Source organism: Boleophthalmus pectinirostris, unplaced genomic scaffold (assembly GCF_026225935.1).
Source record: "Boleophthalmus pectinirostris isolate CB_2022bp ecotype Guang Dong unplaced genomic scaffold, ASM2622593v1 HiC_scaffold_5, whole genome shotgun sequence".
In the NCBI taxonomy this organism is placed as follows: Eukaryota; Metazoa; Chordata; class Actinopteri; order Gobiiformes; family Gobiidae; genus Boleophthalmus; species Boleophthalmus pectinirostris.
The window spans coordinates 14017742-14044793 of record NW_026571404.1 but is presented as its reverse complement, the minus strand read 5'-3'; the positions used below and the strand labels follow the sequence as shown (position 1 = coordinate 14044793).

General features: G+C 38.3%; 2 protein-coding genes across 2 annotated transcripts in view; one reads left to right on the top strand and one right to left on the bottom strand.

Annotated features, from left to right (window-relative positions):
• The window catches only part of cdh23 (cadherin-related 23), a 328046-nt gene that overhangs the window by 79604 nt on the left and 221390 nt on the right, over positions 1-27052 (top strand). The window contains exons 5-7 of the mRNA XM_055162881.1: positions 1191-1330; positions 2734-2781; positions 3140-3232. Of these exons, the coding sequence (XP_055018856.1) occupies positions 1191-1330; positions 2734-2781; positions 3140-3232 (281 nt within the window). The remainder of the gene's footprint in view (positions 1-1190; positions 1331-2733; positions 2782-3139; positions 3233-27052) is intronic.
• On the bottom strand, positions 16673-19028 carry LOC110168082 (tripartite motif-containing protein 16-like). The gene has a single exon (XM_020933489.2). It carries the CDS (start codon positions 19025-19027, stop codon positions 17411-17413), a length of 1617 nt encoding a protein of 538 aa, XP_020789148.2. The 5' UTR covers position 19028; the 3' UTR covers positions 16673-17410.

Here is a 27052-nt window from a genome sequence, read left to right as displayed (position 1 = left end):
GACTCTAATCAAAGGAGCAGCTTCACCATGGAGATAAGGATGTGATATAACCTCCACCTGAACTTAACGTATTTTATTATTCATGTTCAAATTGTAAATCTATATTGTATTATTTTTCATGGGTGTACGGGGATCTTGAGTCATCTTGAAAGGCACCTCAAATAAAATGTATTATTATTGTAGCAGCCTTAGCTGAATAGTCACTTGTACAGATGAATGTGCCTTTTCCATGCATTTATTTTCTGTGCACATAGTCACTGTACAAGCTAAAAATATATACTGTGATTAATTTTACATCAGTGACAGATAATATAAGTCATATAAAACATACAAAAAACAAATACCTTTCTTTTTTACCTTTTAGTTTCAAGCTATTCTGTGAACATTCTTGCTTTCCCACCCTGCCATGCCACTTTTGAATCCCACCAGCAAGAAAACAGGAAGTGACGCAATATTTACAATTATTATTCTAAAATATCTTCTGTGTGGTAAAAGTTTGCTCATCACATGTTTAGTATAGCTTCTCCAAGTCGAGAGGACAAGGGCATTATGAGTGAGCGGTACCGTCGTCCTGCTCCCGATGGTAATGAGGCATGTCCTGTGGGTTCAAAGGTCACTCCACTGTCCTCTGAGCAGTTTTGACCTTTTGCCTCTGCGGGCTGTATAGTGTTTACATGCCCTCATCCACCTTAGCTTTGATTAGCTGCGTGTCTATGCTAAAGTGTCTATGATAAATGAAGCCTATGGAGCACTGCGGATGCAATTAACATCCTCGCCTCCCTATACCCCATGTGTGGTGATGGTACACAAGCTGGATGTACACTTTTAATGTCAGGTTGACTGATGTGGGACTACAGATGTTTATGGCTGCTAATATGTGGGTAAATAGAGACAAAGATGATATAGAGATCTGCATTGAACATCATAAATCAATGCTTTTGACAAAGTGCAGGCAGGAGTTGGCTAAATGCTGTAAAAACATAATACTTTTGCATCTCTAGTTATATGTCTAATACTTACTAAAGTATTGTGCAAAATTAACTTTCTGGAGATCTTCAAAAACATTCCTGAAGAGAATTTATACGTCTATGTGTATATGTTGAACACTCTGTATGGGTAGTAAAGAAGTCGTTCCACTTAGAGGTCATTTGTAATGCCTTGTCTCTAACGTGTTTGTTGTGGTTTGACAGGGCAGTCCGTGACAAAGCTGGAGGCTGTAGATCCTGAAGGTGACCCTCTTACCTTCGGGATCATGGGCGAAGAGGCCATGAAGTTCTTCACAGTTGAGACTGACGGAAGAGTGTGGCTACGACAACCGCTCGATCGAGAGGTAAAAGCAATAATGTACCAGCTTAGTACTTATAATGAGTAGTGTTGAGTTTGTTTTGAATTCAAGATACAGTCCAGTGTACATTTTAAAGAAGAGAAGATAGGAAATATTAGCTGTAAAACAAACAATAATAATTGTGTAAACACAACAATTCGATGCATTTCAGCATATTTTAGGTCTAAACCATTAATCAATGTAGTAATTGATCATAAGCGAACTTCAAACACAAAACGACCACTATTGCAAAATGCCTAGTGCCAGACAGTGACTAATTGGTGTCATTTGATAATGTTTTAATGGATGGCGATGCATGTCTTTTTATTTTTTTCCCCACAGCAAACTGTGCCGTGACTCAAACACTGAAAAAACCTACACAGCGATCAAGTGTTTTACATGAAGCAAAATATTTTGTTGTTTGTGGTGTACATCACTCAGCTTAAGTAATGGCTGTCTATGCAAATAGCTAATTGCCACCAATCGTTTGTATTACGATTCATCGTGCACTTCTAATAAGCTGCGCTGATTTGCTCTGGAGTGGATCAGTACGGACCACAAGCGTCTGTCTAAGTCCATTGTCTAAAGTGAACCTGTTTGAGGGGTCTGGTGGAGACCCCAGAAGGTATAGATTAAAGTGACAAAACAGATGATTGGACATGAGAGAACTTAGAGTCGGGTGGAAACAAGATGACGAAAAGCATATATAAATGTAAAATAATAATTTCTCACCAAATGCTTACTTGATCTTGTAATAAACCATCGTATTTCCAGTTATGGCAATTGTATATTGACATGCTCCAAAGCAAAGCTAGCACGAATGCAACAGCTGTTTCCTCTTTATCGATGCATGCCGCTCGCATATAAAGATTGAAAATATTATATTTCCAGTGCGTAATGCAACTAACATGAGCCAAATCCAATGTGTTACATAAAGAGAGGTTAAAACTTGGCAGAAAGGCGAAGAGAAGTGAAACTGTTTTGTGTTTACTTTAGCTGTAGCTTTAGTCACGTCTCACAGTGCCACAAACTTTTAATTACTAAGCTTAATTTTGTGAATTGCTGAAATCTGCCATATAATTATGAGTTTATTTCAGATGTGATAGATTAGATTATTTTATTTATAAAGTAATGTTTGATTGACGTCAGTGTCTCACAGATCTGAGCCCTGCCCCTGGACCTTGCCTAACCTTGCTTAGAGCATGGAAACGCAACTGGACTGGAGGGAGTCGCTCCAAGGCGGCCCCAAGCGAACTGTGCCAGTAGAAAAGAGGCTATAAACTACTTGACCTTATCCACATCCCAACCCTTATTCACTTAATAATAATAGTAATAATACAATTAAGCTGTATTAAAAATGACTCAGAAATACCACATTGTTATTGTAAGTATAATTTGTTCCTCCCTAGACCAAGTCGGAGATGCAAGTTGAGTTCACCGTCACAGACTCACATGAGGTAAGACTGTTACCTTGGTTTTACCTGTTTTGACACCTTCTGTTTAGGTATGTCCCAGCCACATCTAACTCCTGTCCTTCTCTCACCCTCTCTCCTTTAATATCACCATTTTTCACTTTTCTTATGTGTAATCATTCTGACATCTGTCTCACTCGGCACATTTCCGTTCCTTAAATTTACTGACGCTCAACCTACTCTGCCTTGCGGGTATAAGTCTCATTCTTGGCCCTCTTTCTTCTCACCAAATCCCAACTTGGCATGATTAGTGTATTTTGACTCACCGGCGCCCTCCTAAGTCATTGAGGGGGTGGTGTTTTTTGGCGGGATTTAACCAAGGTGTCTTTTGCTTCTTTTTCAGCTGGTCACAGGAACCGTAAACATCCAAATTGGAGACGTAAACGATAACGCACCAACTTTCCATGGGCAGCCGTACACCGTCCAGATCCCTGAGGTAAGGCCCACCCAGAGAAATATGAAGAATATACTAGTAACAGAGAGCTGAAGCGAAAATCGTCACCTTGGCTGTTTTCGAATGTCCATCCTAACCCCTAACCCCTAACCCCTCATTCACTACGTAGTCATGCGCTGTTTGGTGGACTATTTAATACACTCATTCACAGAGCGATTTGGTCACACAGCACTACTTTTCGGGTCACATGACTTTGGCAAGTGGGTGAAAAATGTCAGCTAAACTCCAATAAAATTAGATTTGTGTTTTATGGACTAATAATAACCACACAAGCTTTTGCCACGCTGAATCTCACGCAAAAGGACTGGACTATTCAGCTTTTCTGTCTGAGATGTGGAAATTATCAATCTTTTAACAGCTCAATAAAGTAAGCAGCGAGCACTAGCACCTTTACACTATAACGCTTTATTTATTCATGATCAAGATCAACAGTGTGATAAAGCAGCACTTCTATCTGCGTTCATTCACAAATGCTGTGTCCAGTTAAACACCCGTCTCTGTCCACTGGTGTTTTTCTGACTCTAGCAATCAATTGTGGTCTATATTGACCGGTCTAGTGACCACCGATGCCCACTACTTTTCAAGGTGCATTGTGGGAAATGGTGAGTGCACTACATTTTCACCTGCTGCACATTCAGACACCACTAAAAATGCCGTGACCCTTACTCAGTTCCCTCAGTTGGGAATAGTTTGGGCATTTGGACACAGCCCTTGTTTAGGCCAACTGATCTGAGCACCATAGACATTTAATAAGGAATATTATTAAAATGCAAATTGTCTGTTTATTTATTTGTACTCAATAAATATTAATAGCCTCATGCAGTACTATAGCAGTACACAGAGTAATATTGTATGCATTACACTATGGCATCTCTATTAAAACTGTAGATCTACTTGTTTTGGCAGTACTCCGATCAAGTTGTCTATCTATTAAAACTTGTTTAATATTTCACTTTTTGCCTACTATATCATAATTAGGGTAGACTTGTGTTGTTTTCTTAATTTTATGGCTGAGTTGTGTGTATGCATTGCTGTTACAATTTACAGATTTACAGAGATGATCGATACACTATAAACCATCTTGACTATGCCTATAAAGATCAATTTTCTGCCTATAATGACAATGTCAATATGGCACCAAGTGAATATTTTCTCACACAAGCCTCTCAGACAGAGTGTTTTGTCTCTGAATTTCTGAATGTAAGTATATTTTTTAAAGTTGACTCCACTGTGACTATTGTTTCCATCGTAAACAGACAGTGACAGCGCCCATCCGTTATTCATAGTGCTTTGCTGTTTTGCTCTTGGAAAAAAGTGTATGATTTTCTGGAGTTGTCTCGTGTCTTTATATTGACAAACTGCTCTATCTCTACTGGTCGGTTCTTTCTTTTTAGGTCTTTCCCCCAATCTCCTACCTCTCTCTCCTCCATCTGTCTCTCTCATGTGTCCTGCGCTTCATCTAATCCTTGATATGAAGTAATTGCTGGAGTGAGAGACTTCAAATAGGAGCTGAATGCACACAGACACATAGCCTTTTCTCAGTGTTCTCCAAATCTTCAAAGCTCTCCTCAATCCATAACTCCAGCAAATAAATAGGACAAAAAGGAGGGTTTAGACCACCTACCCGAGGAGGTCTCCTTGGGCCAACGCAGTGACTGTTCCTGGAAAATCCATATAAATGCTTTCTTTAAATAATATGAGAACTCAGCAAGAAAACTATTAAGACGAGCTTCTATTTGTAGACAAAATTTGGATATGGTAACATGCTACAATTTAGCTTAAGATGGAAATATTTCTGCTGACACCAAAGACCAAAACTCTAAAAAGTAATTTTTGGATTAAACTTAAATTTTGGGTCACAGCTGTGCAAATTTCACATTTTAACATGATAAAGTAATACTTCAATGGTTTGCTCTAAACTATTTGGCGCCTTGGATGCAAATTGGTTGCTGCAAATGCTCAAATACTATTTAGTAAGGGGCCTTTTTAATAGGAGATTATCTGAAACCAGCGTTTTCCACCATTGTGGTCCATAAAAGGGTCAGTGACATTTCACCATTAGTTAATTTGAGGTATTTTAGTTTCAGTTTGTTCTTCAGAAACACCGATGAACTAGGGATGGGTAGAGAAAATAATAGTAATATCTTTTATTGCAATAAAAAGGATAAACCAGCTTTTAAATAGTTCTAAAAATCAGCAACAAAGGCAATACCACTTGATTTTGTGATTTTGTAGAAAGTTGTACAATACTATAAAAACCATGTAACTTATCCACTATATTAAAATTGTATTTATTATTATTATTATTATCTATAAAATGTTTTTAACTATCAGCATTTGTAATAAGAATTGTAATATTATCGTTAATTACGGTTATTTTGGCCATGATAGTGTTGGCACAAAATGTCAGTATCATCCCATCCCGACTCTGGAGACACAGCAGGAGAGCTCTCTTCTAAGCGTGAGCAGTTTCTACTCCTAAAGCTTAAATATGCGCAGTTTGATTGTAAAGTAAAGCTGTTATTTGTATGCTACACTTTTTACTGCTTGTAAATCTCCCCTCTTAGCGGCTTACTGACCCCATTGCAGAGTGAATAGGACTTGGAGAATAATTAGCTCAGTTGAGTGTGCTAAAGCTTTTGTGTGTAGTATCCACAGCTCAGCAGAGGGAGCAGATGAAGCAATGTGAGTGGCAAGGTGAGGGGAGCAGAGCGCGGCGCAGCGAGCCTGTGTGTAAATGTCCTTTTAATTTGTAGAGCCATAAAGAGGGTGAAGGGGAGCAGGTGGGCTCGGAGCATTCCCTCTGTCATTGCTAATGAGCTGGACAGATTTACCGCTACCACACACCCAGCCGGCGCCCGCATGCACACAGCGTATAGAAATAATGTTGTGATTGGACAGCAGATGGGCCACAACCTAAATCTATTATGCCAGCAGACAATGGAGTGAGAGAGGAATGTCATTCACTTTGCCTATAAGCACTACAGGTAGTTCAATTTAGGTTAAGGGAGATTTTATTGTAACGATGTAAAGTAAAGGTAAAGGTTGCATTTCGTATTTAGAAAAGTGCTTTAGTGATCGTCTGGGGAGTGGGTGACCGCAGTGCAACACCCAAAAACCTATGCTAGGTTTGATCAGGGTGACATAGCTGAACGATTCGCACATTACACATGATAGAAAGATAGTTAGATACAGTAAATATTCTCATTTTTTTCTGCTTGTTCACTCATGTGCAGGTAGTGACATGGAAAAAAAAGAAAGGGGAATCTAATTTGAAATAGTTATTTTTAAAATCATTGTTCTTTGTTTTCCCAAATACTACAAAAATCCACTAATTAACTGTCACCAAGGTGTTTTAATGATCAGATTTGTCTTGTAAACACACCAAAAAATATTGGATTACCTGATCATTAGTTTTAATTTTTTATTTCTGGCTAAATGTAAATGCACCCAATGTATAACACATAAGCGATGCACAAGACTAGATGTGTATAAGAGTTAAAATATGAATTCAGATACGTGTGTTTGTGTTAACAGGACTAAACCGGGATCTAATTTAAGTGTGTATGCAAACATAAACTAACAGATTAAATACCTGAATATCTAAATTTCAGGCATTATCAGCTGAATAATATGAAAAGTTTGGATAGAGACTTTGCTTGTGCCGTATAGTGAAGGTATTTATTCACATATCAACCAAAACGCTGGATATTTTTCTGGTTTGACATTTCTTTTTTTGACCTATTTATAAGTTTATATCAATACATAAAAATACAACACAGTCACAACCCAACATATACAAAGAAGTTAAACTAATTAATTCATGTGACCAAAATTGTGAATTTATCTGATTATTGTAAATAATTTGAAAATCTCATCTTGTCTCGTTCTCACGGACCCTATCTCTCCCGTCTCTATCCACTAAAAGCAATATCTAGGTAAGTGATAATTGCCTTAAATTCTGAGCATTTTACTTTATTTGAGGAGATACAACTTGACAAGTAAAATTATCTACTAATGGAATATGTGTGTTTTTCTTATTTCAAGCAATTTTAGATTTTGTTACTCAAAGTTGTTGTTTTTCTTAAGTGCAGCAACATGTATTTTCATATTTTAAGTACAAAACGTCTTGTTCCTTTGATATTTTTATTTCATTTGTCAGGTGAAATTTACTCAGATCACAATAAAACTTTCTTAGTTCAAGCAATCTTAACTTGTCTAGATTTTAGTTTTTGCAGTATAGTTATTTCTTTTTTGACCTATAAAGTAACACTGACTTCTACCTTTGATGTCAGATATATGCTGAGTCTTCTATTGGCAGCTCCAAATATTTACAGAGCAATATGTCTAAAAAAGGTCCCCCTCTTTCTGTCTCCTCTTCCCTCTCTGCAGATGCCTGACCCTGAGCTGGTAATGGCTCTGGCTGTCAGTGTGACCAAATCAAACGCCAGCGCTAACAACTACTCTTATTGTGCCAGCGAGGGCCTTTTACTGTCACCCGCTGCCTCCGCACACACACTCACAGCTGCGCTTCACAAAGAACCACACATGTACAGTTACAACTCAATAGAAAGATGGCCGCAGCGTGGTTAAAAGTTAGTCATTGCTTGTTGGAGTAGGTCTAGATTTGTTAACGAAAAACTGCCCATAGTGAATGAAATGTGTGAGTGTCATTTTGGGCGTGTGTTTATGTCAAACCTGCTTGTTGTGTCTTGAAATAGCACTATTGATACTTTGAGGTGACATCATGCTGCAGGTGTTGTACAGATATCTCTATGGGCAGACTGTTTAGCAGTTTCCCTGGTGACATAGCGCACACATTAGTAAACACAGACAAAAAAAGTTTAAAGATAGTCTGAAAAGAGGATTTAAACAACATGTTTTCAAGAGCCTGTGACCAAGAGACATTTTAAAGTGCACAAATCATCTCTCCTGTTGTAGTTCCAACCATGTCAGCTCTTACATTTAGTTAGCGTCACACCCGTCAGCTGTAAAGTATCAAAAGAGCATTGTCAAAAAAACAGAACAGTCCAATCTAAGTTCTGGAAAAGTGCTCGAAATGATGGCTATAATCAGGAAGCTGAAACCTATGAATGCCGTATTGTTGAACAATATCAGTGAATGGTCTTTTTGAGAAGTACTATTAATGTCATAAAACTAATCAAACTTGTTGACATTACATGGAAATAATGGAGCTGAGTTTTCTAGTCATTGTATCAAATGCTCTTTTTTCTCCATTATAGTGAAGACATGTACCGTGTTTTTCTGACTATAAATTGCATTTTTTTTATGGCTTGGGTGGTCCTGCGACTTACACTTTTCACACTAACAGCTGTGAGAGGGCGCTGTAGGCTTGTGTACCAGTATCCGCTACTACTATTACTCCTGTACCACTGTCACTTCACTCTACTGCGCATGTCTCCTGCAGAAATAGCCACTGTCCTGTCTATATCATGTCAGTTGATCGCACCATTACTTCTGTACCACTGAAAATTTTAAGTTAAACAAACTTATAAAGACGATTGAGAAGACTAAACACAAATGCCCACAAAAAGAAAATCATATTTTGCAGATTTTACAAGCTGCATGTAGCGAAATATGCAGCCGAAAACGGTAATCGAGCAGCAGAAAGAAAGTTTGGAGTGAGCAAGAAACTTGTGACAACTGGGAGGATGCACCATGCAACGTTCCTGAAAAGCTGGATCGACAAAGCCTGGACATCAGTGACATCCAAAACCATCCTGTCGGGATTCAGAAAGGCTGGAATAATTCTAACTGGAACTGATGCTGAGTCTGACGACAGCTACACAGAAAAGGAAGTGGCGCTTTGTTTACCTCCGGAGGTCGCAGCGTTGCTCAGAAGTGACACTGAGAATGAAGAATTCAATGGATTTTGTGATTTGGAGTGAGATGGAGAGTTTGGTAAACTTGTTATGTTGTTCATGCTGTAGTTATCTGAAAAATTGTTCATATGTTTGTTACATTAACAGCCTGTTGTTTGCTGTTCTATTGTTATTACTATAACTTGCCTTTTAAGATGAAATGTCGGTTCCTGGTCTCTGATTTTACAAAAAAAATTACCCCCCAAAACTGCAACTTATAGTCCGGTGCGACTTATATAAATTTTTTTCTTTGTCCTTATGCATTTTTTGGTTGATACGACTTATATTCCGGAGCGACTACAGTCTGAAAACAAGATAGTATTAATGTCATGAAAGTAATCAACTTGTTGACATTATAAGGAAATAATGGAGCTGGGTTTTCTAGTCATTGTATCTCATGAGATTTTTTTTTTCCCATTATGGTGAAGACATCTATATCGAGTACTAAGCCTTTTGTTTATTATTGTAATCAAGCTTGAATTTTATGGTGACAGCACTAAATGGGGTTGTTTTTCCATAATGTCTTTCAGCTACTTCCTGGCAATACTGGTTGCAGTTCAGCAGTTTTCAACTTTGTTATGTTTTGACTGGGGAATCCAGTTTGAATTTTAAAATAGTATTTTGAATGTGATAGCTGGTGCTATTTTATTCTATATCTGGTATTCACTGTTACTATTGTGATGTTACATGCAACTGCACATTATATTTTACTCTTGTTTGACAGTGGAACACTTTTGGTGTCATAGATCTTGACACAGTGGAGTTTCGTCGTCATAAAGAAGGTGATGCAAAGATTTCAGAGCTGCATGTTTGTGGCATAGGCAGATTAGATGCACTGGCAGACAGGTTCCAGGTGATAAGTCTCCAAACTGTATCTGTTTTTATCTTTTTATGTTGTGAGGCAGGTGAACAAATCTCACTTCTGCCTCCATTTTGTCTCAGTCATATTTCAGTATACCGGTCTAACCCGTAGGATCATGAAGTGCAAGAGGCTGCAGCAAAAGAAGCACCCGCTATAGTATGAGGCTATAGTCATTTTGCTTTCACTGCAGTATAGGCCTAGTCATGTTTTTTTAATCAGAAATGTTTTTAGCCAGCATGCTAAAAGATAAAAAGACATAAGTTTAAAGGACAATGTAACTTTTCTCGTGGAGCAGCCGCAGCCTGCTAGTGTCCATGGAGGTTGTATTACTTTGTCTGGAATGTTCCACAGTATGCCACTGACCTGATCTATCTTGCATTTATTTAATTAAAGGCGTTTTTTCATCTTTATCTAATTACATTATTTTGTAATAGCAGTAAACTAAAATCGGAGAGGTCTACCATGGTCCTGTGTTCTGTTTCACTGCAGTTGACATCAAGAAATCATTGTTATTCCTTTTTTTAGATCTTAAAGGGACATAGGACCTAATTTCCTTCCGAGAAAACATGATGATATCACCTCAGACATTTTGGTAGGCAAAAAGCGTCCTTATCACAAAGTCAACATCAACCTCATCAGCTATTTTAACTTTTCAGAGTAACATTTTTGATCCTCAACATCCAGTGACTCAGAGTAAGATGATGAAGTCATGTCAGAACAATTAAATGCAAAACCTACTTCAAAACAACACAAGTTATCTCCTGACAGACATACACAACTGTCAACACAAACAAGCGGCCTGACTGACTTTTTGCCTACCAGCCACTGCACACGTGCGGAAAAAACGGATGTAAACAAAAAACAACGTTTCCTCGTATACTTAGCCTGCCACTAAAAACAGTCTTACCCACTTCACAAAGTGTCCGAGGTAAATTAATTATAACACGAGACTGTCGATGTAAATGTCTGTGTTGATAGAATAAATTAAAAAGTAAAACCAACCTTGCATTTGAAGGATTTAAACCCATGGTTGTACTTCCTGATACAAAGCTCGGCAGCGGCGGACTGATATTAGCACCTTACTTACTGGAAGTAAAATTCTGCTGCTGCTGCTGCTGAGAAAATAGTCCCTCAACATGCGATGATTCATGCGATGCAAGGTTAGTTTTATTTCAGACATTATTCTATCAACACAGACATTCACATCAATAGTCTGGCATAATAACAGATTTGCTTTGGGTGTTTTGTGGAGTGGGTAAGACTGTTTTTATTGGCAGGAAAACTATGGCCATTGACATGCACTAGCCTAGCACCAGCGACCTCTGCAAATACAAGAACTGGATGGAATATTTAAAAAAGTGTCTCCAGACATCTCCAGCACTCTAACTAGGAAATGAGGTCCTATGTCCAAAATTCCAGACTGTCCCTTTAATATTTTGGATTTAATTGTAAAAACAGATCCAATATTGTCCAGGTTGTTTCTGTAGCATTTCTAGCCGAGCCACATTATTATAAGACATATTGTAACATGAATGCCACGATAATACAGTGAAATCTGAATATTGTTTCATCCTTTGGTTTAGAAGCTGTAAACATGTCCATGTTGAATGAATGTGAGAGTGATGCTGTTAGTCGAGGGACTAGGTTGGCATTGCCTTCGTTGAAGCCCTTCCAAGGCTCATAGTAACAGAGATAAGCTAGCCCCCTGCTAATGCTAATAGAAATAAACAAGAGCGAATGAACAAATCAGGTATTTACACACAAGGGCACTAGTCTCTCTTGTTGTTTGATATACACTGTGAATAATTGCATATTGGGATTTACTGGGTAATTTTGGGAGAATGGAATCAACCCATCATCGTTTCATCTTCCAGCTCCTCTCCTCCACTGCTGTGTCTGAACAATTTTGATCTGAAAATGTGAGAGCATTTCCTGTGCTAATGACACACACAAATGCACTCATATTTGGGCTAAAATGGTGTGAGGTGCTGGAGAGCCCCTGTTATGGCTGTGAATGAGCTGCTTAGTGCTTGATGTGGGATCTGGCAGAGAATCAGACCAGACCTGTTTTTGATACGCGCTGTTCTGATATCACAAATTAATGCCTTACGACGTTCCTTCTGTAACTTTGTTCAAAATCTAACTATGTAAATTAAACCCTCTGTCTTTTTGGCAATATTACCTTTATCAATTGTCATTAACAAATAAAGCTGTGATTTGATGCTGATGAACGTGGTAATTAGTTTCACCAAAATCTTGTTATTTGGAACGTTTAAATGAATAAACACAAATGAATTGCTTAATTGACTGGAAAGCTTTGTACAGTGGTCCACAAAGTGATCATGAAATTTAATGCAGTATGTCTGGTAATATTAATCAGAAACATGAATGCAAAATCACTACATTATCAACAACTCTAATGCAGTGTTAAAAGATAAACATTTAACTACTAGATTCTGTTATTCTGTGGTTTCTTGTGTAATTGTAATATTCAGTTTTCCATTATAATTTGTAATATAAAGGGTCATTCGACATGAATCAGTAAACAGGGATGTAACAATAACCGAAATATTGTGATATCGTATTGTCGTATTGGGCTGTTACAATATATTTAATTATAAGTTCCTTTGCTTAACTGCATGGTTTTATAGTAGCAACAGCTTATAAACATGGGAACTACATATCCCATGATTCATTTCAGTGCAAACAACACAAATAAATATGTTTTTTACTTGAATTCTTGGGATTATGATGGAAATAATTCACACCAAAATCTTGTCAAGGTATTTTAAAAGCATCGTGTCCTATCTACAATTATATCAGCCTCTCCAAAATATCGAAATAAATATTGTACTGTGAGAGGCATATTGTGATATTATCGTACCCAGAGATTTGGATATTGTTATTTGAGTTGTTTTTAATGAAAGATGAGGATGGAGATTGAGTAAGTTTTCTTCTTCCCACTCCTCAATAGTATGTAGTTTAAAACACAGTGGAGCATTTTCTGTATTACCACATGACATCACAAAGGTGGAACAGTGTTTTTCTTTTTTGTTTGTTTGTTTGTTTGAGAGAAGAACTCATCATAAATATGCAGGATTTGTGTGTTAAATCATAAACTAAATGAATGACCTAAAGATGCACATCCACATGTTTCTCAAAGTCGTGTTCAGCGGTCATAATACCGGCCTGCTGCTGTAGTGTAATTGAATGTGTTTGCTGCAGAGCTGAGGGCTGAAGGCTGACAGGCACTGGCCTCAAAGAGACACTAAGACCCTAAACCCAGGAACGCAGAGATTTAGCCCAAAGAGGTAGAAATGGATCAACTCAGAAGGTTACATTTTTAAAAAATCACTCACTTCAGACTATATTTATAAGTTGGTTTTTTTTGCACCCAATCTGTAATTTTCATATTTTTCTTATCTGAAAACCTGTTTTTCTTTTTGCATATTTCAGTCAAAATCAAAAGCTACATAGAACTTAATATGTTGTTTATCTTGCTTGAGTGACCAATTTCAACAAAAAAACAAATAGACAGTAAATGTACAATAATATATATATATTTTTTTTATTGAACCAGCTCATTTAAGTACACTTTCTAAAGACCATGGCGGGAGGAGGTTGTTGGGACATGTAGGAAGGGGTGTCAATTGAGAAGACTTTGGAGAACAAACTTTTGGGGAATCTGGTGTAAAGCATGATTTATATTAAAGACTTGTTACATTATGATCATGGTAATTTCCTACAAGTTTGTTTTAGCTTTTCCAGCTAGAGCAGGGGTCGACAACCTTAAAAGCTCAAAGAGCCATTTGGACATTTTTCTCCCAGAGAAAAGAAAACACTCAGAGCCACAAAACCCTTTTGACATCTAAAATGAGGATAATATTGCATATCATTTTTTTTACTTGTATGCCGTGTATAAAAGTCTATAGTGTGTTACATTTATGAAATCAATGAAATACTACAGAGGATATTTTTTCCATTCATATATACGGTCTATGTGTATGATCTGCAGACTTATAATCTCTGAAGAGTTTAACATGAATCATCTCCAAAGCCAAAGAAGCACAGAACAGACTCACCATTAGTAGAACATCCCTCTGTCATGGAAAGAACACACATACTCCACTGATTCCTGTCCTTTAGTTCAACAGAAGCTGGCTGCATCAGCGACACAAAGAGCGCTTATATTTTATGCAAATTAGCCATGTGGTTTTAAGTTTTGTTTCTGTAAAGTGTAAACAAATGTGTGCAAAGCTGCATTAAACACATTATTACTCAGTGTCTATTTGAGTCCTCCTCGAAGGACATAAAAATCTAAACTTAAATTATCCACCTGCAGCAAACCAAAACTGCCACGTGCTTGTGTTCCATCGTCATTTTATAGCGTGTAGTTCTACATGTACCAGTCTCATCAGCCGTAATAGAAAATTAATCTGCCCACATAACATTCAACGTTCTGTTTTCTTCAGAAACTTTTCTTTTCTTTGATTTATCCATCATTAACATACCAGGGGTTGAAAAGCTCAGTAAATCATGCTACTAGTGTAGGACCTGGTAAATCCGGGCTGCCGGGCTGGCTTTGATACATATTTTCAGCGACAAAAACATTTCAAATTTTTTATTTTAATGTTACAGGATTACCATTATATACAAATTTAGAATTGTATTCAAAAACGAACAAACTAAAATAAAAATACATTGTTATTAAATACTCAATATTTATTTTCCAAAGTCACAGGGAGCCACAACAGAAGGATGAAAGAGCCACGGGTTGCCGACACCTGAGCTAGAAGTTTGAAACAGGAAGTGAGGTATTGGTGCAGACAATTTATATGGCTGAATTTGTTTTTGTGGCAGTAAGCTGTTGTGAGTAGCCTTGGGACAGACTGTAAAGCCATATCACGCCAGCACACCAACACAGCACAATCTCCACAGAGTCAAGGCAGATGAAGTGTCTTGCATCATGACACAACAGCAGAGGAAAATAGAATGCTCAGCCAGCCAAGACTACAGTTATTATCAAGATATACGCTCTTGGCCCTGGTCTCATTGCCCAGTTCAGAAGGGAATGACTGACAGGCAGATTAACCAATCAAAGAAATGCATGGTCCATTCATATCAAAACAAACATGATAGTTATGATGGCACTAAACACTATTAATCTGAGGTGAAAGTCAGATTTTGTTGTAAATGATAGATCACTGAAATAAACAAACCTGATTTCACAGCTCTGTTCGAATTTGGCCTGATTCACAGACTCAGCCGTTACCAGTCTGTAAATCTTATACACAGGATGTCAGTGTGGACTTAACAAGCAAGAACAGAAGGAAGGAGCAACATAACCATAGACATCATCTGAATACATTGGTTCTTCATCTTGGTTGGCTTACCTTCACCATTCATTTGCATTTAGTTGTTGTTTTTAGACTTGTTTCCACCACCTTCCGTAGCTTTATTTTCCAGTACTTGCCCCACATTTGTGCACTTTTGGGAGTATTTTAAGCCAAATGGCCGTGAGTGAGCTGTCAGCGAGCATGTCAGCAGCAGCGGTGAACACTTTATTCCCTGCATCCTTTCCAGTCGAGGGGTTAACACAACAAATAGTGGCTGGGCTTCGTGTAGGCTGCCACTCGTGAAGCTAAATCACCTCCTCTCCCTCTTTATCTTTCTGTCATTTACTTTATCCCACTGAGCATGAAGAGCACCTTGATTTGCGTGCAGCGGGGATGGCCACGGATTCGCCTGTCAGGGAAAAAATAAGACAAAATGCTAACGCCAATGTTTGTGATTGACTATCAAGATTTTCCCAAACAAATAGTTGGATAGATCGCAGGTAAAAATGTGCAGAAAAGGGGAGAGGTATAGACATGGAAGTAGTAAGATTGAAAGGGGAGAGAGTGGCTTGCTCTCTCAAAAGCCATTAAAGTTTGATTCGCCCACTCCTCACTGTTTGAATAAATCAACCTGTCGTCTTTCTCTCTCTCCTTTTCCTGAAGAGTGGGACCCTCCTTCGTCCCCGCAGCCGACAGTCTGCCTCTGGCTTTGCAGCGCCCATGTTTAAGACAATATGGATTTGGAAACTGGATCTCTCATTCACATGTTACTCTATTTAAAACTGCTCAATCATGGGGAAAAAAAATCATAGCTATGTAGGTCTTAAATGCAAACATGATTAGTTAAAACAATTATTTCTGTGCTGTCTAATAGGGATGGGACGAGATACAGTTTCCACAAGATGAGATCAGATAGGAGATTGGATCCACGAGAACGAGACAAGACAAGACAAGATTTTAATATAATTCCTAAAACATACATTTTGCAATTACCAATTACCAAATCTTACATTTTACAAGTTACCAAATTGGCCTTACTTTAGTTTTTTTATTTTATTTTATTTTTTTTACTGATGTAATAATTTTGTTTTCCACTGTAGCATTGCTTTTTGGAACTATAAGAGATGTAACTCACCAATATGTATCCCTTTTTTGTCCAATCCAAATGTAAACAAAATGAGACATAGATCATTTTCCTCATGTCATAAATATCTTGTGTTGCAATTTTGTCTTGTGAGATCTGGTAGCACAAGAATAGCCTAAAATTAATGTGTAGATTGAGTCAAGATTTTATTTTAATTTATTTTCATCTCGTGGTTTATTGTTTACAACAGTGACTTTAATAACAGTATATAATTGGAATCAGTAAATAAACAACTGGAAAAATTCACTTGCACAAAATGAGACAATAATTATGCAATATTAAAAGTATGTGATTTGAAAATTGTAAAGAAAAAACATAGATTAAATGTTTATGAAGCAAGATTAACATTAGAAAGATGAACATTTGTCATGTCATGTTTTCATTCAATAGTGACTCCATAGTGGTGATAATTTATTAGATTTTTTTTTTTATTTATTTACTTTTATCAGTGAAAAGAATACTCAACTGTTAATGGTTAACAGATTTCAGATAGTTGCTTAACTATGATACAATTAATACATATTTTCATGTAATTACAGGCCCACACCCTGACTCATCCCTTAACCTGAGTCACCAGTTTGATCACAAATTTACAGTTAGAGGTGAACAATGCAGCAATGACAGATCCAATATATTGAACACTCCTAACACAGTTCGATTTAGTTTTGATTATGTTCTCCATGATATATAAAAATATATATATATAAAAAAAATGATAATAATAATAATAATAATGTACAAATTTCTCCTCAATTTGTATATGATATATCATAGTAGTTAGTAATAGTAATAGTATTGTGCAGCAGTAATTATTCAGCAAGTAAAAACACAATGAATTAGACTTGCATGGGAATAATTAGATATAATCCTTACATTTTTAATTTACCACCTAAAACACTCCCATTGTCTACAGTCCTTCTAACAGTCAGATACATTTTATTTGGGTTGAATGAAATGGGCAGTGCCTCCAACATTGTAAATCCAGACTCCAGCGAACAGAGGCTGAGTGAAGTTGGTGTGGACTCTGTGGAGGAGGCTCATACTCTGACCATCAACACTGTAAAAGGACAGAGCCCCTGCACTGTGGTCCAGGTAAACCCCGATTCTGGACGAAAGTGGACCTGAGACCTCAGACTCGACATTATTGAACCAAAATGAGTACTTGCTTTTCTTGCAGAATAAGGCCCAGGATGTACCATTGTGCCCAAATCCATGTTCACTGGTGGTCTCTTGTCTCATAGGGTTCCTGTAGGACACCGCTACCCGAACCCCCCAGTCCCCACTCCACTCCACCTCCCAGTAACTGCGGCCTGTCAGACTCTCTCTGCTCATGACCTGCCTTAACTTAACAAACCTCTCCGGGTGATCAGGATAACTCTGCTCTTTATACATAAATGTGACTTTTCTGTTTCCATCAGCCAAAGAAAGTTTTTTGTGTGCTGTGTTTGGGTCCAGTGTAATGTCCTGTGCATATCTGAGGAAGTCCTCTCTGGTGCATGGCTCAGGTAGTTTAAACTCTCTCAGAGTGAGCTGCAGTTTGTCCCTCAGCACTGACACAGCTCTGGTCATGTCCTCAAATTCTCCTCTTAGTCCGGTCTGGACCCTGGACTCTAGCTCCTTCGTGAGTGTAGACAGTGGAGGACAGTGCAGTATAAACTGGTTATGATCCGGAGTGAGGGACAGTGTGTCCAGCTCAGAGATGGTCTTCTTCAGATCACAGATGTCCCTCTGCAGTTGGTCTTGGAGATCTTGGACTTGACTCAGTTTGGTCTCATGCTCAGACTGGATCTGCTGCTCCACTTCAGAGCGTATTTCCTCCAGGAGAAGAATCATCTGAGTGAACATGTCCCCAGTTTGCTGCAGTGCTGTCTGGGCAGAGCAGCTGATGTCCTGGGCGTCCTGTTGGAGCTTCTTCAGGTCTGTCTCTTTGTGCTGGAGACTCTGGAGCAGCAGGGACTTGTTGGCCTCCAGCTGTGCCTGTCTCTGGGCCCTCTCTGCTGCAGAGGACACTGTGTCATGGCCCTTGTGTTGGTCCACAGAACAGAGGGAACAGATGAGCTGCTGATCTGTGTGGCAGAACAACTTCTTCACCTCATTGTGTTGAGAGCAGAGGTTTTCCTGGAGTTTGTCAGAGGGCGCCACCAGCTGGTGTTTCTGTAGTACTGGCACATCATGATGAGGCTGGAGGTGAGTCTCACAGTAAGAGACCAGACACTGCAGACAGGAGCTGACAGCCTTCAGCTTCCTCCCAGTGCACAAATCACAACTCACATCTCCAGGTCCGGGGTAGCAGTGGGCAGCAGAAGGCGCTCTGATCTTTGTCTTCTTGACCTCGTCCACTATATTGGCTAACACTGTGCTCTTGACCAGGACAGGCCTGGGGACAAAGCTCTGTCTACATTGAGGACAGCTGTACCTTTGTTTTTTGTCCCAGTTGGTTTGGATACAGTCCCTGCAGTAGCTGTGTCCACAGGGGAGAGTCACTGGATCCTTCAGCAGTTCCAAACAGATGCAACAAGTTATAGTTTCCTGGTTTAGAGATCTCTGCGCCATGTCTCCGTCAGTCAGAGTGACTGTGTTAGTTTCACTTTTACAGAAGTGAGTGTAGTGAGCAGGAGGAGGAGACAGGCCCCTCCTCCAGATTCGTACCGGTGTAAACATGAGGATGTGACTGAGGCTGAGTTAAACTACTATGTCGTAGATTTTTTTCTTCTCTGGTGTCTGTCAAGGATCAGTGAGCAGACTTTGATCGTCACATATTAGATGTGTGTTTGTTAATAACCACTGTAGACTCTGAGTCTTAAACTGTCTCTCGTTCAGTTGTCAGTGAAGATTCAGCACATCATTTCTTTATCAAGTGGTGGTGTTCATGATGTCCTGTTAATGTGCTAAACAGTCAAAACCTGAATGTAAAATAAAGCGCAGTTGATGTATGTAAGAACCTACTGTTACAGACTAAAAATGTTTTCTGAATGATTTTCTGATTGATTTTTTATTATTGACTGTATGAAACATAAACTGTAAAAGAGGGTTAACTGTACGAAGAAGTGGTCTCTCTCTCTCTCTCTCTCTCTCTCTCTCTCTCTCTCTCTCTCTCTCTCTCTCTCTCTCTCTCTCTCTCTCTCTCTCTCTCTCTCTCTCTCTATATATATATATATATATATATAATATATGTCATTTTTTTTTGTTTTTCATTATGTTAAATATTAAGAAAAAAATCAGGTATACACATGGTCCATCCATAGCAAAACAAATATGACTGTATTTAACAGAAAAATAAAACAAGTGAAAAACAATATAAATCAGTGAATCACTGAATGGAGCCCAAAACTCATCTGAGGTGAGAAAACTGTTATCTCATTCTAAATGATGGGTGACCAAGTCTGATTACACGATCATGTCTGATGCAATGCAAGCAATTCAGATATTAATATAGTGTGAGGGACAACTATGTCTCATCATAGCTCCACAATTTACGTACATCTGTCTGCCCATCTTAATGCACCTCCAGCAAGATTTTTTTTTCCAATGGGTGCAGATTTTTAGTTGTGTCTTTTAATACATGTACCAGTGTGCTTAAATCTGTTGTGGATACGACAGCATTAAAGATAAAAGATGATAAAAGATGCTGTGAGGTGATGATATTTCTACCTAAACTTGGCCACTTTTGCACCATGTTTCCAGTCGAGATAGTTTGCCAATAATTTGACAAATGAACAATGTAGAAGGATGACATTTTCTAGCTTCATTTACAGGTTTTAAATAATGTGTAAACTACAGAAGTCACATTTGAACTAATTATAGGGCAAAGCAGATGTTTAGACTCCACTTCTCAAGCTCCAATTTGCATGTTTGTCGAGTCTCTTATATTTTCAGGTTGTCATGTGTGCTGTCTTTATCCAGAGGGCACCAGGGTCTATGACAGCAAGCCTCTGAAACACTGTAGTTTTGAGTAAGGCTGTAGCATAGACCATAGTTTATACAGATCAAATGTTAGAATAATATCCGCCTATGAACATAAGGGGACATACAGTATTTTGCTAAATCAACTTTTAAGAAGGGATTGTAATGATTTACCTCATCCTTACCTTACTCGTATATATATATTTTGATAGGTTGATGCATGCTTGAGTAAGCCTGCATTTGATGGTTGAATGCTCAGAAATGTCACCTAGCCCCTGTTCTCGCCCTCACTAGCATGCCAGTTCATAGAGTACACTTTGGGTGATTATTATCCTGGTGTTCTCTTCGACTGAGACAGATCTGAAAATTTTGGCGTTGAAGTTAAGCAGACTGCGTTAGATTTTCAATGGATGAAAGGGCATTAGACACAAAAATAACAGACTGTGCAGTGACATGGAAAATCTGGCAAATAGGACCAAAATGAAATGGAGTTTGGAGACCAGAGATTGGCTCAACGTTGTATTCAAGTAAAAATGCCATTATTTTCAAATGATATTACTCAAGTAGATGTGCAAAGTAGTTGTCCAAGTGTTTACTAATCAAGTAACAATAACTGTAGTAGCTTTGTAACTCTTACGTAACATCCTAATTTATGATATAGAGTTGAATACATACATCCCGAATGTTAGACTTTCATTCATCGTAGAATGTATACTGGAAAGGGCCCTCCGAAAAAGTGAACATCAAACCGCCATGTTTGATTTCCCAGTGTGATGCGTCTATTGTCAAAGCCGATCTTTTTAAGTCTTTTGAACAATATCACTTTTGTTTCAGGTTCTGATATTATATTTTAGTTATGGGATTCAGACATCGTAATTCTGTGGTTGTTGGATGTCCTAACAACAAAAAACGGGCTTTGGAATTTTGCAAACTCCATCACTGCAAAAGGGTATCAGATCTGTGTGACTGCAAACCTCCGAAGGAGTTCGCAAACTTCGGAAGCCAATTTTCCACTTTAGGACATCCGACAACCACACAATTACAATGTCCGAATCCCATAACTAAAATATAACAATATCAGAACCAGAAACTAAAGTGATATGGTTCAAAAGATTGGCTTTTACAATAGACACATCCCACTGGTGGGATGAGTGGTTTGATGCTCACTTTTTCGGAGGACCCTTTGAAGTATGCATTGTGCGATTACCGGAAGTCAGAAATTCAGGATGCATGTATAGAGAAAACAACTAAAAATACACAAATTCTGGTCTTTGCAAAAGTTTAAACCACAAAAAGAAAAACTAAATCATATCTCAAGGGTTGGCACTCCTCAACTACCATCAAAACTCACACACTCACACACTACATTCATAACAAGCAAGGTCGGTGAAGTGTCTTGCTTAAGGACACAGTGGCATTAAAGACATTAAACCTGGTATTCCCAGTGGTCTCCCATCCTAGTACTAACCAAGCCCAACACTGCTTAGCTTCCGAGACCAGACGGGATCAGGCTTTGACAAGCTGGTATGGCCAGAAACAACTTTAACAGTTAATTTTAACAAATATAAAGTAAATCCAACTGAGTAAATGTAACTGACTACTACGCGCCGCTGGAAGAGACACTGAGCACAATTGTCAGAACCAGGAATTGATCTCCCCCATGCTGAGGCCTACAAAGAGCATGTGCCTTATATACTCAGAACAGGAACACTGCCTCCTGTATCCATCCACATGAATCTAGATCCTAGAAGCTGAAAACCACCATATATTTTTAGTGCCTCACTTTTGGAGGGACTTGCCTTCTACTTACTTAGTCACATCTTTTTGACACCTTTTCTATCCCTATTGTATGGTGCCTCCTTTGTGTGAGCTTTGATGTATAATTGAGATACGCACTCATCGCTCCCTTCTCTCTCTGACCCTGGGACCATACTTGTCGAAAGCGTTGTTAAAATTACAGCGAATGGGAAATGGTGACTCGAGGTTATTGGATTGCAATACTCCACACCTGTAAGGCAAATGAGCTGCTACTTACACAAACTTTTCATGACAAATAAATCAATAAAACACTATTACTGGATGCTGGTGTGTTGTTGCTGTAGAGTGCTTGAACAGAGATAGTCTCTGACACTTTGGTGCTGAGCTCTCTATAGCAAGTGTCATGTTTCATCAGCAAGAAGTAATTTAATTTGACAATGTTGCTATGCACTAATTGAGATGAAGAGACAGTGAGATGGAGGAGAGCAAAATGATTGGAGTAGCAGTATGGCGAATGTGCTTGGCTATGGGAAATAGTAAGTAATGATGACTTTATAAGGCTTATGATTATGGCCTACACAGATCTATTCTCCATTAGAGTAATTAGCGCTGTCAGTGATTTCTTATTAAGGAGTCATCAAACAATATACTCACAATTGGTTTTTCACTTTTGGGGTCACCTCAGCAAAACATCTGCCTCGCATAAGTACTGCATTTGCATTGAAATTTGGCAAAGGTTTTATCCCAGATGAAAGCAAATATATTGATACTTTGCAGTTGGTGTCATCAACATTCCCCGTGGGTGTGAAGAGAACTGTAAGCATGCTCTGTCTGGGGCTTTGTTACTTTTATCTGAGCTTTATTTTAACACAAATTGGCAAAAAGAACTGACTTTGTTGGAACAGGTGAGCTCATTTGTGCTCAGCATTTTTTCAGTTAGTTGCTTTCACCTTTTTCCTGAAAATCAAACCCCTAAACAGAACCATGGACGCTTGTATTCATCACAGGCTCCTGAAAATGTGTTTAAATCAATTTTGTATTACAGAATTTGCTGTATATGTGGGTGAAACTGCCAGATTGTGATTTTTCCTGTTGTTTTCATTTCATTTTGTATCACAATTCATGCACACTTAGTATATATTGTATTATTTTTAAATCAAAATCACTATTTGTTGCTTTGTTTTTTAATGCACAAGTCACTGAGAGCAAGATGACGCTGACCAATAGAAGGAGTGGGTGGGGAGGTGTGTCTGCATTAGACAAAAACACACCAAAATAGCAGATTGTCATAGCTGGAATTAGACTACAAGTTGTTTAATCACCGTATATCACCCCTTTTCTATTTACACTTGGTCTAAACTGTCCAAAGATGCACTGACTTCACTACATCTTTGACTGAATAAGTACTAATAAAATATACTACAAGTCGACAAGCATTTGCTCCCAGGACTTGTTGCGTCAATGGCCTCTTAGATCACATTCCCAACACATTCATTTAAGCTGAATGAAGTGTCTTGCCCAGTATGCGTTTTCCCAATGTGTTTTTCATACTGCAAATGGCAAATAAACTATAACTGGAACTGCATTTCTCCACACTTGGGACTGGCTCAAAGCACAAACTGCCCCGTGGATCAGTGTGCTCTCAGTGTGGATCATAGAAGTGGTGGGTCTTGGACTGGCTCAGTGTCGTTCTCATGCAGGGCTTGTCTGTGCTTATCGGCCTGTCACTGTTTCTGCTGCAGCGCTACATGGAGGGAGTGTAAAGTCACCAATGCAGCAGGGACTCTGAACACCGCTCATGTGTACGGGCACTCTTTGAAAATCATGGCAATAGTTGTTTTTGTCTAATTATAGAAATCACATCACTGGATAACTTTAGTTTAAACAATGTGGAAAAAAAGAGCATTTGTAGAGCACAATTTGTACACAGATTGATTTACAAAAGTACAACGCATTAAAATCACAATAGAAAAAAAAACAAAAAAACATAAATAATCATTATAAACGTAATATTGAATGAGAAGAGTCCAGATAAAACAATTGTATTCCTATAGCATTTTTCCTAGCAAATAAAAGGGTAATCAGTAAGCAAAAAAAAAAAAGCTTTCATTCAATTTATCCTCACAATGGACTATCATAGCTACATAATCTTCTATTTTTGTATCTGTATTCATGGTTCAACGGTTAAATCATTGAATACGCTGTTAAATGAACTTCTAACTTTTTAATCACGAGCATTTTTATAGAAATTTCAACAGTCATACATTGAATTCCAATATTATGACAGACATACTATTATTATTCTGACCATTCACACAACTAGTAATGACACAAAGCCACTTTTTGATACCACTTTTTGAAGTAAAAATGTATAATTTGCACTCGATTGAAATAAATAGCAAGTCTATTTTTGAGTACTGAATGCATTTATATGTGCAGTTATATGTGCAGAACTATAGGTTTGAGCATGATGAGAATCAAGGACTGTTATTGTAGCATTTAACAATATAAAACAAGATCTCAAAATGTTGTGCGTAACTGCTCGTATTGTTTCTATATACTGTGTTTGCAGCCATGTTGATCATTTGTTTGTGTGGACAGTTTAAAGTTAACCCTAATATGTTAATAATGTGGCTTTTCATTCAAATTAGGCGTAACGACCAGACTGCTAATTTTAGTTGGGCACGGTGCAGGAATTTTCCATTGCACAAACACCATCGAAATTTGTGCATGCATTTGTGATTTGGTTCATGAGCCGACGCCATGACAACAGGACAGTGCAGGCCCCGGGTCTGTCCCCTGCTCGCTGCTGGAGGCTACACTTCAGAGGAGGAGTCCATGGAGCCTCTGGACCTACAGGAGCAGACTGGCAATTCAAACTTAAAAACAAGTGCAGAGAAGAAAGAAGGAGATGGAGAGAAGGAGAGAGAGAGGGGAAAAAAAAGAGAAAATGCACTGCCAGGTCTGCATTCCCATGTGATTGTATCTGATTGGTGCTGGCCTCAATGGGAACTTTGGCTGAGTTCACTGGCAGTGTGTTATAGACTCGGGTGAACGGGTTAACGCACTTGGAGCTATAGTTAACAGAGTAACGCAGGGTTATGGGGAGTTTTCGTAATATTTAATGTGAGGGGAGGAAAAACAACTCCAGGAAAATTCAGGTGAAACATTGGAAAAGGCAGAAGAGAACATGATGTATTTTAGGTTGTGGTGAATTGATTCATGAGGCTTGTGCGAAATGCCTCATCTTCAGTGTTACTACGAGTGTTTTTGGACAATTTAGAATCACAAATGCAAGTGTAAAAAAGGGAAAACAAAAATATGACAGTGGGTTTCTGTTTAAAAGAATCTATTCAATTTAACAGTTTTACAAACCCAAAACAAAAGACCAGAATCGCTTATCAGTCACGTACTGCACTCTGAACAAATAGTCAATCATCAAAACATGATAAAATATTTAGCCGTGTAAAGGCCTTCACACATTTAAAGGTGCATTGCGTAACTTTTCTCGAGAGGATACACCACCTGCTTGTCTGGAAGTTTCCACAGAATAGATTTAAACTTATCTAACCCTGTTTATTCAATTGCAGGTGTTTTAATTTGCAAAAATAAACGCTGTTGGGCAGGTTACTTCAAAACTTTAACGTGTTATTTATTACTTAATACTGTCATTTCAAAGTAATTTGTCAATTTAGAATATTACTGCATTTAAAAGGTAAGTTATTCTCAATAAAATAACTTGGCGAAGATGCTGAACTTTTTGGACTAAACCAGGACTAAACCAGGACTGAACCAGGATTAAACCAGGACTAACCAGGTCTAATCTTATACTAGGACTTGGAATCTAGGACCGCCCCTGAAAGAAATCCCAGCCCGTGAAGCAGGGTGTCCACAAAACGCGATCAGACATCAGCTGCGATTAGCCCCATGGGGAGTGGAGTTCAGCGCCGGTCCTTTCGCCCGCGGTTATCCGACGGTCTACAAGGGCGCACCTCTGGGCCCGTCCCCAACATTCGGAACCATAATGATTGCTTTTCACCACTGATATTGTGGTGATTACTATATACATTTGTATGAAGGAAAAAAAGAAAAACCCACCACTTAATTCAAGCATTTGTACAGAGTAAAATATTAAAATTTTTTCCCCCTGTAATTCCTTACATTACTGCTTTACAGCAAAACGCAAAACATTACAGTAATCTGTTACTTTTATAACACATTACTCTCAACAATGAAAATAAAATACTTGAAAATATGCATTCTTCCTGTGATTGGGCTTGCCTGTCCACAGATATGAGCTGTAACTTGTCCTGGTGGTGTAACTTTCTTGTTTCTGGAGATACATTTAATGCTGTGGCAGGAGAAAAAGCTACATAGAGCAAGTTTAAGAAATTTGAAAAAGTTGTAGCATGTTTCTTCATATTGCCTATTCTTTGTGTTATTGAATCGATGAATAACATTTTAAAAATTTGGATTTTAATGTACTGCTAAATACTGTAATTAAAAGCATTTCTGAACTGACCGAGTACCTAATGAGTTACGTGCTGAAGCAGAAATCCGTTGGTGTTGGCAGATGTCAGTGTCACATCCGTGTTGCTAACCAGTGTTAAAAACAATTACATGTTTCTAGCAAAAAAACGAAAATAATTTCATTGTCAAACTGCAAATCAATCTGGCGTCCTGCGGAGTCATTTCAATATGTGAGTTTGGGCTCGATCACGTTCCATCTTTTCCCAAATAACAAGAGGATAATTAATCTTTAAATGACAACAACTTTTTCCGAGACACAATTTTTCATTTATTTAGTGTTGATTTGTTTGTGACTCTTTTTTCGTTTTATCGTTTTTCTCTTGCCACCACTCGGCTCTATCTTCCCCGACCATGTTAGTTCTGGGTAATTTAGCCGACAATGCTCCC

Excerpts from the sequence above, each read along its gene's own strand:
- LOC110168082 (XM_020933489.2), bottom strand. The coding sequence starts at position 19,027 with ATGGCGCAGAGATCTCTAAACCAGGAAACTATAACTTGTTGCATCTGT.